General features: G+C 40.2%; 1 protein-coding gene across 1 annotated transcript in view; it reads right to left on the minus strand.

The window, feature by feature from the left end:
- Positions 1-1,786: 1,786 nt before the first annotated feature.
- Positions 1,787-13,847, minus strand: part of mtnr1bb (melatonin receptor 1Bb) — a 46,422-nt gene continuing 34,361 nt past the window's right edge. The window contains exons 2-4 of the mRNA XM_033610091.2: positions 11,149-11,267; positions 10,707-11,051; positions 1,787-9,116 (exon numbers count right to left, since the gene is read on the minus strand). Coding sequence (XP_033465982.1) covers positions 8,694-9,116; positions 10,707-11,051; positions 11,149-11,267 — 887 coding nt within the window. The 3' untranslated portion in view covers positions 1,787-8,693. The remainder of the gene's footprint in view (positions 9,117-10,706; positions 11,052-11,148; positions 11,268-13,847) is intronic.

Consider the following 13,847-nt stretch of genomic DNA (forward strand, 5'->3'; position numbering starts at 1 on the left):
AGAAAAAGGGCTGTGACATTCACTTTTGCCCAAGAGGTAGAAAATCTTCAGCTGCCAGAATGCACTGTGCCTCACTGGACCAATAAATACTCTTACTACTGGGTGACATAATGCGAGCTTGGCAGTTTTGACACCTGAAACAATATAGCAGCCAGCTGGTAACAAAAGATCTGATTTACAGTGAAACAGTGATGTTTCTGAAGATGTTTTAGGTGAGAAATGGGCAACACAGTGACATAATCTTGGTTTATATTTGATCAGCAGTGTCTAGTTTTACTGTTGGTCTAATATGAGAGACAGAGAGAAGAGAAAGGGGTGGCTCCCCCTCTTGATCCTCCTCTGGAGGATCCCTTTCTGTGTGTACCCATACTACCATACTATAAAGTAGGCTGGAAAAAGATTTGTATGGCACAATATGTAGTAGGTGAAATGTAGTATGCCAAAAATACCAGGATGTTCTACTACACCTGGTCCAACTTTGCAGTATGCAAGCCAGCATGCTTCTTTGGTTATGCTGACCCAAAATCCTCAGCACAGTGAAAGATACGATACGTCACACCCACTGAGCTGCAACCAGATAACGGGTTGACCGCTCATTAACAGCTGTCAGAAGTCGCAATTAAAGATGACAGCGCATTCAAGCAACTGATGACCAGTCAAATAGTCATAATAGGAATATTGATTGTTTAAGTAAACAAAATAATCATAAATATTACAACAAAGGGACATAACTATAAAAAATAACAATGACAGAACTGCAGATGTTTCATTAATTTTTCATTTCATTTTCATTTTCACTGTCACAAATATAATAGAATCTACAATCTATGAAGTTAAAACTTTAAAGTTAAACTACACAAATTGCTTCGTAACAACAGCAGAGCTCTCTGGGTTGATCTCTATCTCTGGAGAACTTGGTAAGTGGCGTTTGTTTTATTTCCAAGGCAACAGATAAAAAGAAAAAGGGCCAAAGTTCAGGGTGTAACATTATGAGCCAGTGGTACATCCCGATTGTGTGCATGCTGCATGCAACAGTACATCATTTTTAAGAGCACATGCAGTACCTACTACAACTAAAAAGAAAGTATGTCATTTGGGATGCACCCAGTGTGTCTGTGGTGGCAGGCATACAAAAATGCAGAAGTACAATCCAGTCAGATGACACTGGCAGACTGAAGCTGAGAGATGAGCAGGGAGATCTAGATGCTGGTAAGATGGAGGTAAGTTTACCATAGTTCATTTACACAAACCACCCACACTGTGATGATACAGGGATGGTTAAAAATCAGCAAAGTCTCCCTCTTGAGTTTCACTTTCTACACGTGGAGCAAGCATGTGACCCAACTTAAACTTTTTACCCCATTTACATCTGCACCTTTTCACCAACCAAGGACAAAAATGTCCTTTCCCTTCAAACGATCTATCCATCTCCCCTACCCATATAAAAGAGGAGTCTGCAAGTGCAAGGCAGCAGGGCATGATGGCATAAGGGAGTTCAAAGTACGCACCACTCGCTGGCAAAAGCTCTCTTGCTCCAATTGAACCTAATTCTGAGCCTTAAGAGGGTACCTCAACTACAGGAAACTTTCAGTCAAAACACCCTTAAAAAGTCTGGCATGCTGGTCTACAATAAGAAATGTGTGGGTTTTAGTAAATTCGTGCTTTTAAAGAAACCTTTTAACCACTTACTAAGGGATGAAATATGAAACATAGTGTTGGAAAAGAGGGCAACAAATCTGTCTGAGTGTGCTGATTTCACATGCATCAATAAACAAGTATGACAAAGTATGATATACCAATTTTATTTTCCATAACATTGTGTTGCAGTAGAACTGTACACATAATGCATATCTTTTTACACACTGTTCGTTTTGATGAGACTCAGTGTCATGACCAAGCCTTTTGAGTGTTGAAATTTCATATTTCCATTACATTCCACAGATTTCCCTCTAGTTACTCGGACACCACGGCCTGCACCTGTTGAATTCTTGTCAGTGAGCGCCACCTCCATAAATAACATCAGACAAGCATGCACATTCACACAGCCTGTGGAACAGAAGACACTTATCAAGACATGAGTAGTCGACTGGCTAAGCATCTTAAAGTTCAGTCACCAATTTCCAACCTTGCTCATGTTTAAAAACAAAATTCTATTGTCCTGTTTAATCTGGTGCCTCTTTACACCAAATAACAGCTTGAACAGGTTCATTGTGTAACATTTCCAACCTATGATTTGATTCATGCCTCAAAGGATTAACGCTGCGGGCAAAGATCCTTGCACGTCTCACGAGCTGCAGCCAATTAAGTGGCCATTGAGTGTAAATATTTCTCAGGTGAAATGGATTTGTGCTTTGCAAACATTATAATAGTTTTTTCATTCATGTTTTTGTAGTCACGGTTTTAAATGTATGGATTGGTTTCCGGCCTGTAAACACTATAGGAGGTGCATACACAGCTGCGTTTCCCCCTTTTTCTGTTGTTTGTCAACGCACTACATGTGACAGTAAGTGCATTCAATTATGTTCCCAAAGCTTGTCATTTTATTTTCATCTGAGTGAAGGTACCTTGCACATAATTTGATCAGTGTTGCATCCTTTTTTGCCTTTAGCTGTGGGATGATGTTGTCAGGCTGTTACATAACCCATCAATGACACAAAAAGAAAAGAAAACTGGCTACTGTATGGTGAGTATGTCCGGATGAAAATAAGGAACAATGAGGCTACTTCAAGTCTAAATTGTGCCATTCAGGCTCCGAGCTGTTGAGAGCCCCGAGGAGAATGTCTAAATAATCTCTTACACCTGCTTACAAGGTCGCCAGGTTTCTGCATAGCAGACAGTAACACTGATCAAAAAGCTACGTATTTCAAATCGCACCAAAGCCTTGATGAGCAACAGACTTAATGAGCACATCACTGTATGCCATCAAGTTTCTATCATTTGGGAATATTTTGTGATCTATGGCCTGTAATTACTAACTGCATCCGTAAGTCAAATGAGGTGACTGTGTTTATAGCAGCTATCGAATACAAGCCTTTTCAAATGCAAAGTGGCTGCTTCACCCGCATGCTGCTTTTTCTCCAAAAGATCACACGGCAGAAAAGAAAAGTCAGAAAGTGAGAAATATCAGGGAATGCCTCTTTTAGGGAAAATGTCGACCCTGCATGAATACTGTGCCGGATGTTGGGTGAGGGTGCAAGAGAGACTCCAAACGGCATAATGCACAAATTTAAGAGTGTGTCGCCTCATTGAGAACAGCACTCAAAAGGATTAGTAGTACATACTGCAGAAACCTTAGCTTTCATCTTCCAATAAAAAAACATTGTGATAACCTTCACTGCTTACTTTCCTTGTGTGTTTATTTCAAAGGCAGAATTGTATTTACACCATTTAATATATATGTTGCTTTTTCAATTCACACTAAAAATCAACATAGGTTCACAGCTTTTTTGACTCAGAAATTAACATGTTTTTTTTTTTTTTTCTTTTTTTGCCTCAGTTACAATCAAACATAGCACACCTGTAGCTTCTGTTGTGAGAAACTAACTTGACACTCCTCTGCGGTATCTCACCTGGTGTAAAAACACTCCAACATGGCAGTCAAACACCAGGATACATTTCCTTTTTGAAAATAGGAAGCTTGCCGCATTGTATTTATGTGGCAGAGAATGAAATAACGTCCCAAACTCTGCTTTCTTTCAGGTTTTATTAACTTACACCCAAAAGCTGGAGGTTTTTTCAAATCCAGTTTATAAAACTAATAAAAAGTGGTTTTATGAACATGTTTTTCAGAAAGAAAACATTTTAATATTGCCAGCTTTCCAATTTTGAAAACAAGATTCATCATAAGATTTGGAAGACTAAATATTATTCTGTGTTAAAGCCCAGTGAGAAATTGCAGCAGAGTGGTTAGTTTTAAAACTGTGAGGTTGTGCTGCACAAAAAAATGGTGTGCGAATCTGTCCTTTAAGCTGACGAGCAAGGTGTCATATTTGGTCACATGGAGAAAAAGGCCCAAAGTAAGGGTGCCAACAGTGAGCATAGGGAACACAAATGAACATGGTTACATAATGTCGCTGAGGGGTGTATAGAAAGAAAACACAAAGGAGAAAAAGATAATATTTGTTCTTCTGTTTCGGCAATTGAGTCCCCCGCCCGAGGCCTGCGTGTGAACTTCTGTGGGATGTTGAAGAGAAAACTTTCTATAGATGACTGTCCTGAATACATAAAAAGAAGCAGTATGGAGGTGAACTAGGTTTGCTGAATGGGTTTGTTGTTAATAGAAAATATGGCACTTGCCATGATATTCAAAATTTGACACTATTGTGTTAACTGTAAGGCAGTACTTTTGAATGAAAAAAAGACCTCAAAGGACCCAAGGTGTTTATACGATTTCCCCCAGCAATAACTCAACAAAGTGTTTGTACACCTAATGTCCTTCAGCTATGCCCGTTTCTTTGGTTTAAAGTGTTTAAATGTCTTTGCATCCCTCCAAGTGCATCTAAAACACTCTCCAGATGTCTGAGCATTCGTTTTCTCTGCACTCTAACAACATCTTTTTGAGTGTGTGTATGTGTGTGTGTGTTGCTGTTCAGCTCTTCCTTCCCCGCGGCAACCTGGATACCACTCCTGCATTCCCAGTGGTGGAATGACCTTCTCACCTCTCTTGTCAGGAGCGCGTAGTCACTCCCTTTATTGATCTAAATCCCATCTCTTAAATGAAAACTTTATGTACCACTGATTTCTACCCTCCTCTGCACGGCAAATGTCATTGTTTGCTTCCAAATATTTCTCCTCTGCTTGCAAAGCTCTCGCATCTGTCCTATCCCATGAATATTTATAGTACGACTTTGAGCTTTGCATCTGTTACCATTCTTGATTTATGGCTTTGCACATTTTCTACCCTGTATAAGAACACACAAATGTGCAATGAATTTAAATGTGTAAAAAAACAACCAACCAAAACCATTAAAATTATGAATGTCGAACGTCATTCTTGGATATTTGTGCAATTAGAAGTTGATTCCATCACTCCACACTGAAAAGCAAATATATGTAGTGATGCGATGTACATGCCAACTAAGCCAGAGGTTGTTTTAGATGCACTTTGCAACTGTAGTAGAGTTAATGGAAAGGGAGGTTAAGCATTATCTGGGAATAACCTGTTAATTGCGTGGGGTTATTGAGCTTCACATATATAAAAAAAAACACATTTTGAATACATCGCCATTAACAATATACCACAGTTAAAAACCACACTGACACTAATTTACAAAATATCCCTTTGAAATGTCTTCACGCTCCCTTATATGGCAGCTAATACACTGCAAATGTTTCGGACAACTGTGTAATACGACAAAATGTTCGGTAGGCACCCTGAGATGGGAATACAGATATGAGCTGTACCTTCTCAACAATCTACATTTTTTGACACACTATCCAGTTAAGAGGCAATGAAAGTCACTCTTCTGTCAGATTAAATATGACCGAGTGACAGTACAACTCCTTAACACTCCCCCTAATGTACCTTTTTTTGTTTGTTTTTTTCCACAGTGAAAGCTTCAAATTTGTCCCTGGTGAATTAAATATATGTTTTATTAGAAAATAAATAAACTACCTTAATAAAGATAAATTACATCTGAAACAAAAAGCTCAAATTTTGCATAAGTAGTTCAGAATGAAGAGTAAGAATCGCCACTGCATGAGACTACCAAATTCTGCATATGATGTAGGACGCAAAAGGAACCCATGCTCATTCTATATTGCTTGCTGTACTTTCAGTGAATGTATTTATCCACTTCCTTTTTCGAGGGGCTGGAGGCTTTCTCACACAGAAGGCAGGAGAACATCCTGAACTTGCTGTGTATCTCAGTCCTTTTGTTGGCTTGTTGTGTGGCCTGGAGAGCAGCATCATTTTACAGTGAATCAGTAAAATATATGGATGCAGGGACTATCTCAGTTAAGGGGATATGATTTTTTACATGCAGCTGATGTTGAATTGTGACAACCACTGTGTTTGGATTTGCATAGCAAAGTGTTAGGGTGCATAAAGAATCATCCGTGCTGTGCGCCTGGCTATTTTCTGAAATTGAACAAATTACTGCATTGCAGTATTGTTAACATGTTAAAGAGTTGTATTCTCACTGTGTGAAGATGTCAGCATCAACATATACTTAACTTAGTGCAAGCATCTAAAAATTGTACTTAAAGGGATAGTTCAGATATTTTGAAGTGGGGCTGTATGAGTTGCTTAGCCACAAAAAAGATTGTGAAAGAAGCTAAGCAATGTGAACAAGGGAAGCGGCAAAACATATTTTGCCACTTAAAAAAGTCCCATCTAAAAGGATTAATATCATTTTAAATGTAGGCTATATTCAGACTATTCTAACCCCTTCACCTTACCGTCGGACAGCGATTTCAGACAGGGAATTGAAGTCATTGTATCACTGTCTTCACAGCCAGATTCCACTGACAAACACAGTAATTTAACATAATCTGAACATGCATGTACAAGGGTTAGTTCGGATTCCCAAAAGTCACACAGTAACACAAACAAACTAATTGACTGAGGCAGTGGTATACCAGCAGCTCCTGAGTTCAGCGATCTAAAATGACTGTTTTTCTTAATGGAGTCTGGTGGGTTTGACGAAAGCATAGATGGGGAACTGTAGCCGTTAACAGCCCGTCAAAGATCTGAATTATCCTTTAAGTACAAACGACGACTTTCACCTGGAAGGGCGGTGTTTGTGTCCTGTAAGATTACAAAGCCAAATCCTGTTCTTTCTTCCTAAACCTAACCACATGTTTTTATTGCCTACACAAAAAAAAGTCAAGTTGCATTGTTGTACTGCTTACAATGCACGTAATATGCAGAACTTGACACGGCGTCCCAGAATGTCAACAACCAAAGCACCAAGGGTACCTTGCACGTCATATGTGGACGTGGAAAGTCCATGACTAAATGTTGATATATGAGGTCGGAGTGAGAACGTGTTGCAAGTACAGGAGTTGAGTAAATGTACCTAGTTACTTTCCACCAATTGTGTAAATAAAATTGTGCCCTCCATTGTAGGCTTAAAGTACATTAACATTTATTTTGTCTCCTTGTCTGGGTTGCCCCGTCTCAACATTTTATAGTCTTGGTTACAAACTGTTATTGTTTAAACATTTCTATATATTGGATTTTATTTATTGTGTTTCTGAAGGTGTGTGCCTATAGGCTAGCCGTGCTTTAGGGATGGTACAGTATACTGTAAATACTTTTTGTGCTCTGTATAAAACTCGTGTTACACTCCTGTAGAAAAAAACAAAAAAAGAATCAATATTGTTCAATTAAACATGAATAGAATATTTTGGGAAAATACAAATTAGAAGAGCTGTCTCGGAAATAGGCTGATCATTTTTTTCTCACCATGCTTTTGCGTGTTGTAGGAAACTGTTTTTATTTAAAAGATGATAACTAGGGAGGCTTTGCATGCAGCCTACAGTGACCTATAAATTAGTATTAAAGTTACATAATGGTCCAACTGCAGCAGCTGAGAAGTATAATTAGTGGTGTGGTGTTATGCAGAATGATGAATACAGCAGCAATAATAGATATGTAGGTGTCCTCCACCTGCTACATCACATGCACCATTTGTGTCAGAACTTTCAAAAACTAAAGCAGCCATGTTAAATGGCACTTCCTACAAGGTGTGGTGCTGGATTTGAACATGACTTGCTTTGTGTCATCCATCAGTAGCTTCATTTCCTGAATTAATGTAGGATATTATATTAATTACTAAGTATTTTTTGTCAGTCTTAACAGTGCAAGAGGGTGAAAGCAGGCAGCATGGAGTTTATGCTACTGACCACGTTACTGTCACCACGTCAAACCCTGTCTCCTCTTCTTCTAGTGTAGCATTCAGGTGAGGCGAGTTGTACTATTTGAGGCTTTTGAAGTTACTAAAAAGAGGTGTATGTTTACTAGTGGTTACCCCATTTTGTGAAATATGTCTAAAGCAGCAGACATTAAAGGATATTACATTTTTTAAGAAATATTTAAGTACCATTCAGATTGTTTTTAGAGTACAAGCAAAATGAAACTGCAATGCATGGCTCTGTCCTCCCAGGACATAACAACATCTCTAAAAATGTTTGCTCTGTTGATGCTTAGTGGTTGAGAATCACAGAGAATACTGATTGAGCATTTTAGCAAAGTTGTTGGGTAAAATGGACCAAACAATGAACTCTCAGAACTCATTATATTAACTAGAAGGGCACCAGAGAGGGCAGACCTCCGCCAAGGAGGCCCTATCTCGCAATGTTAATGAAAGTGAATTTGTGTATCTGCCCCATGATTTGAATCCACTCCAAAATTTAATGGGTGCTACCTTGGCCCATGCTACACCCTCGCACCAAGTTTAATGGAAATCGGGCCTGGAGTTTTTCCATAATCCCGCTGACAAACAAACTGAACAAAAAAACATAACCTCTGTGCAGGTAATTACGTAGTTCTTCACAACTTTAAAAATGATTAGAAAAATTTCTCCACAGATAGAAACATGTTGTGCCCAGTTCTGATCAATAAGAACTTAAAGAAAACTGAGCCATGCAATCAAGTTTCATCTGTTACTTGTTACTCTTTAGCTGCACAACCGTCTGGATGTCACATAAAAACAGGAATTACCACTTAACAGGCTCAAAGGTTTCAGATTTCATTCTTTGTTTGTACGATCTCTGACCGACTCGTTGTTGTTGAGTGGCGGAGGCGGCGATTGCTTGCTCCTCATGCTCCTGCCGTCTGTGGCGGCTCGCGAAGTCTCTGTCACAAAAAGCCGAGTCACCCAGACGGAGGTGACAATGCGTTTGTACTCGTTCCTAAAATTCCTGTTGAGTAAGCCATAGATGATGGCGTTGAGACAGCTATTGAAGTAGGCCATGAAGTAGCTGACCACGAAAAGCCACTCGGGGATACGGGGAGCCACACGGGACGGATCTATGGCCACCGCCAAGCCAATCAGGTTGAGCGGAGCCCAGCAGATGGCAAAGAGCACAAAGACCACAAACATGGTGATGAAATTCCGCAAGTCACTTGGTCTGAGGCGAGGGCTCTCCTCTGTCTTCACTTTACGTCGCACCTGGAGAAAAATACACAAGATAAGATTTCAACTGCGAATGCTACTGTTGGTATCTGCCTCTCCGTGTTACACACATACAGACAGACAGAAACCCATGTAGATATCCTCACACACAAGCACTCCAGGGATCTCATCCACCTACCCACCTGTCAAACACGATATCTCAGCTGAAATCACAAGAACTGTCTTTGCCAAACCTTTGCTGTGTTCAGTTCGTTTTAAATCTACTCTGACTAATAATTAAAAATCAAAATGCTCAACTCAAATGTTACATGGCAAAAAGATTTCAAGGATAGGATCATGTATTTTGTCAGTGTATTCTGGCATTTAAAGGTCCAGGGTGTAGGATTTAGAGGGATTTTGTTGAACATTATGATGTCACATTGAAGTTGACATTTGACCTTTTGAATGTTACATGTCATCAATTTATCATTATATTGTATGAGACATTTGTGTGACATTTAGTCAGAATAAGTGTGTGAATTCTTGACTTGTGGCAAAAAATGTGTTCTGTGAGGTCACAGGGACCCTGATCTTTGACCTTTGACCACCAAAATCCAATCAGTGCATCTGTGAATAATGGATGTGAAAATTTGAAAAAACTTCCCTCAAGGCATTCTTGACATAACGTGTTCATGGGAATAAGATGGACAAGTCACGGTGACCTTGACCCTTGACCTTTGATCACCAAATTCTGATCAGTGGATGTTTGCGCCAAATTTAAAGGCCTGAGAGACAACCTGAAAACCTAATGCCTCCAGCTATGGCTATCACTGCTACAGAGGCATAAAAAGGTGAGCACACATTAGCAGCTGCTAAGCAACTGGCCTGTCTTTGACTGGTGTTGTATAAATGTTGATTTGTAACATGTAAGTGCTTTATTTTTTCTGGTTCACATCACAGGATCTATCTGTTTTAAGGGGAGAAGACCTCTTTGGATAATTCGGGCTCACTGTAAAAACCTCTTGAACGACCGTACAGAAATAAGGTGAGCACGCATTAGCAGGTGCTGGGCTAATGGCTCATCTGCGATGTGCCGAACAGCATAGAGAAACACTGATTTGTAATGTAAAACCGTTCAATTCAGGGTTGTTGTTTTTTTTGTTTTTTGTTTTTTTACAGTTTTTACCACCTGGTCTGTTTGTTTTGGAGAGGAAGAGACCTCTTTGAATAATTCGGCTCCTAGTAAAAGCCTCTTGAACAATGAACACCTGAAGGAATTCTTATCAAATAAAGTATCAGCTGATTGCAATGTGCAATCCTCACCACTAAATCCCCCCAAATCTTACACACTGATCCTTTAAAAACCACACTGACTCATCCAGTAAAGAGTATATAAATAAAGGTCCAAATTTCACAACTTGGAGTGACCATATTTTCCCAGTTACAGGTGCAATTTCAATGAACCCTGGAAGGCTGATGGTTTATTGTTTGGCCCAAGGGGTGCCTGTATTATTTACAGTTGATGGCATGTTTACAGATTTATTTGGTTGGTATTATCACACTATTCGAATAGCCCCTTCCCTCCATTCATACCTTCTGTGTGCCCGCAAAGACGTAAATAACTGCATAGAGAAGCTGGAGACTGACCTGAATCACAAGCACCCAGATGCGTAAATAACAGAAGGTGACCACTGCGATGGGAACCAAGAAGTGAACCACCACTACCGCCACTGTGTAGGAACTGCTGACATTCTGGGCGAAGGTGCAGGAGTACACCCGCGGGTCGTAGCGCAGGGAGCCAACGAAGAAATTGGGGACAATTGCCACAACTGTGAGCACCCAAATTAAGGCAACAAACAGCAGAGTGTTGCGATAGCTGTACAGCCGACTGTAGGAGAATGAGTGGCAGATGTAGCAGTATCTGTTCACTGCAATCCCAGTGATGTTGAAAATGGAACCGATGACACTCAGCCCCATAAGGAAACCGCTGACCTGAACAGAAAACAAGACAGTGTTTGTGTCAGTGTGTTGGCTTACTGGAGCTGTATTGGTAGAAAACTGAAACATGCTTTAACTGATGCCGTCTTACCATGCATTGTATGTTTCCCAGTGCCCATCCATCGTGAAAGAGAGCATAGAGAACCAAGGGGTAGGGGTAGAAGGCTACCACGAGGTCAGCAAAGGCCAAACTCACCACAAACACATTACCTGGATAAGAAGACACAAAGAAATAATCCCTTAAACATATTTACAGTAACTTGCTTACTGACTGTGAGATGAGTCATACGTTTTATTATGCAGGAGACACCATAGTTATGCTGCTCTGTTAACACTGGGTTCACCCTCTAATGTAGCTCTGATGGTTTTGCCCCTCATCTTTTCATCTTAGAACAATGCATTTGCCTGCATGTGCTCAGACAGTCAGGATAAGTACGTTCAACCCCGTTGGCTTATTCCGATTGAAGGCATCACAAGTAGCACTTTCGATGCTTTTACATTTAAAGTGCTCACATGTTTGGCATATAAAACAACTGCATTCTTATTGCCATTTACAGCCTCTTTAAGGTTGACATTATGCAACAATGTCAGAAAAACCCTCCAGTATTCACCTTGTTAGTAAAGTGCAGGTATGTGTATCTAAATGCATGCGGGTTTTGCAAAAATACTTAAATATGGCAACTTAAATTGCTGCACATTTGGTGAGATTGTTGGCAGAGAGGGCCAAGATTACATACCAAAGGTTTCTAGCCTTTTGCCTCACCCCAGAAAAAGTTTTATTGTGAATGGCAGAGTCGTTGTGTTTTGACAGAGTAGAGGGACAAGCTTGTGGACACAGCACTTGAGCTTCTGCAACACTGGGGCATGCAGGTCATTTTTAATCTAGCTGATCCCCCAGCGTAATCCAAACAGTGGTCTCTGGTTCACAAAATCCGTTTGGTACGTCACATAAATAAAGCATTGCTTTAGGTCAGGCTGAGCACTGTAGTTTCATTTGCTAATTGGCAATCAGCCGCTTCATTCATGCTTTACCATAAGTGGCTTGTTCATTGGGCACCTCGGCTACCAGCTGATTAGTAGCATTCGATCATATTCATACAGTTTTACAAACCAGCAATTATAACCTGACACCTCTTGCTCTCCTAATACAGAGTATACTCATGTCAGTGCCACAGCTCCCTGCCTCATCCTAACCTCAACCTTATTGTCTAAGCTTTTGGTATTGTTAACTAAGACATAACGTTCGTGTGTGTTTGCTAAAGAGAGATTAGCTCTCCCGGACCGAGCCTGGCTTGGAGGGAAAAGAACTGTCACACAAGACTTACAGGCTTCAATCGTAAATGTCAATTGTTAATGCTACTGCACAAAACCAGGAGAAATGTATTCTAAAGCACATTGAAAACATGCACAGAGTATTTTCCCAACATAAGATGATACCAAGGATTTGACTGAGCATACACCAGTCTGAAGTTGCAGTTACACTTTGCTTCCTCTTTGAGTAAAACACATTTTTATCACTTTATATTCTTTATGACAACCGTGGAGCATGGCACTTCAGATATCTATAACCTAACATGCAAAAAATAGATCATGGCAATACAGAATAGCAAACAACAAGTTACAACAACAACAGTTAAATTAATTAACAAATTTAGGTCTGTCAGCTATTAAAGACGGCTTTGGTCTAGGCTTAACCAGTTCGGTCCAGTTTAAGAACTCCACCCGGTTTAATTCAGGTCAACCGCATAAACCGGGTGGTGGTGGGGGGGAGCTTTTCACATCAGCGGTGTGTCAAGGGACTATATTCAACTTATCTTGCATTGTAACATGCATTATGACAACTTAATAAGGTTTATGTTTGTTTATAAATGAAGTGGAGGAGCCTACAAGTGTTTTGTTTAGTTTGTCTCAGAGGCTGCAACTCCGCTCAGCTGTCTGCTGCTGCTGCTGCTGCTGCGAGAGATCAAATTACACTGGGGGCAGGGAAAAGTGCGAGGGAGTCAGCAGTCATTCAGTTTGTTGCTCTAACCAAAGATACTGGATTACTACTGTACTATACAGTATATACTATACTGTACTATTACGACTATAGAGTGTGTCAGTAAACCCGAAACTCTGTTAGCGCTTTTAGCACTTCCGGTTCTCTCGTCTAAAAGTCAATACATTTTTTGAATGGGATTTTGGTAAAATGCCTCAAATAAAGTCTGTGGTTAACAAAAGCTTAAGCGAGTTTCAGGTTTTGTTCTACGACATAAAACACGTCAGTAAATACCCTACTTGTGAATTTTGAAGCTTTTACCTGTCATAAAAAAGGCGGTTGCTAACAAGTTGCTCAATACGACTACAAACCCTGTCGGGGACATTAACCGCTGGCAGTCTGCCATTACAGCTTCTTATTTAGCTTAAACAGTCCAATTTCCCCATTATACAATGTTTTTAAAATAAAGCGGCCGCAATCAGTTGAAAGCTTAGTGGCGGTGACGTCAAGAGTCATGCGACCGTGGAGTAGTCATGTAGTCCGTATTATCTCACTGAACAAAACCTGTAAGTATCATAAACTTGTGTTAGCCACAGAGTTTATTTTCTGACATAATCCAAAACGCAATGCAAAAATCACATTCACTTTCTCTTCCGGGAACCAGCGCAATGCTAAACTTCCGGGTTTTGACGTCAGCCCTGGCACACTCTATTACTGGTTTATCCACCGTCTTTGCCCTAACGTCTTGGTGTCCTTCTGCTTCTTCTTCTTGTGTAACCTTGTGTGTATTAGCGGTTAATACAGCATTACCG

The sequence above is a fragment of the Epinephelus lanceolatus genome, chromosome 11 (genome assembly GCF_041903045.1).
Source record: "Epinephelus lanceolatus isolate andai-2023 chromosome 11, ASM4190304v1, whole genome shotgun sequence".
NCBI classification, from domain to species: Eukaryota; Metazoa; Chordata; class Actinopteri; order Perciformes; family Serranidae; genus Epinephelus; species Epinephelus lanceolatus.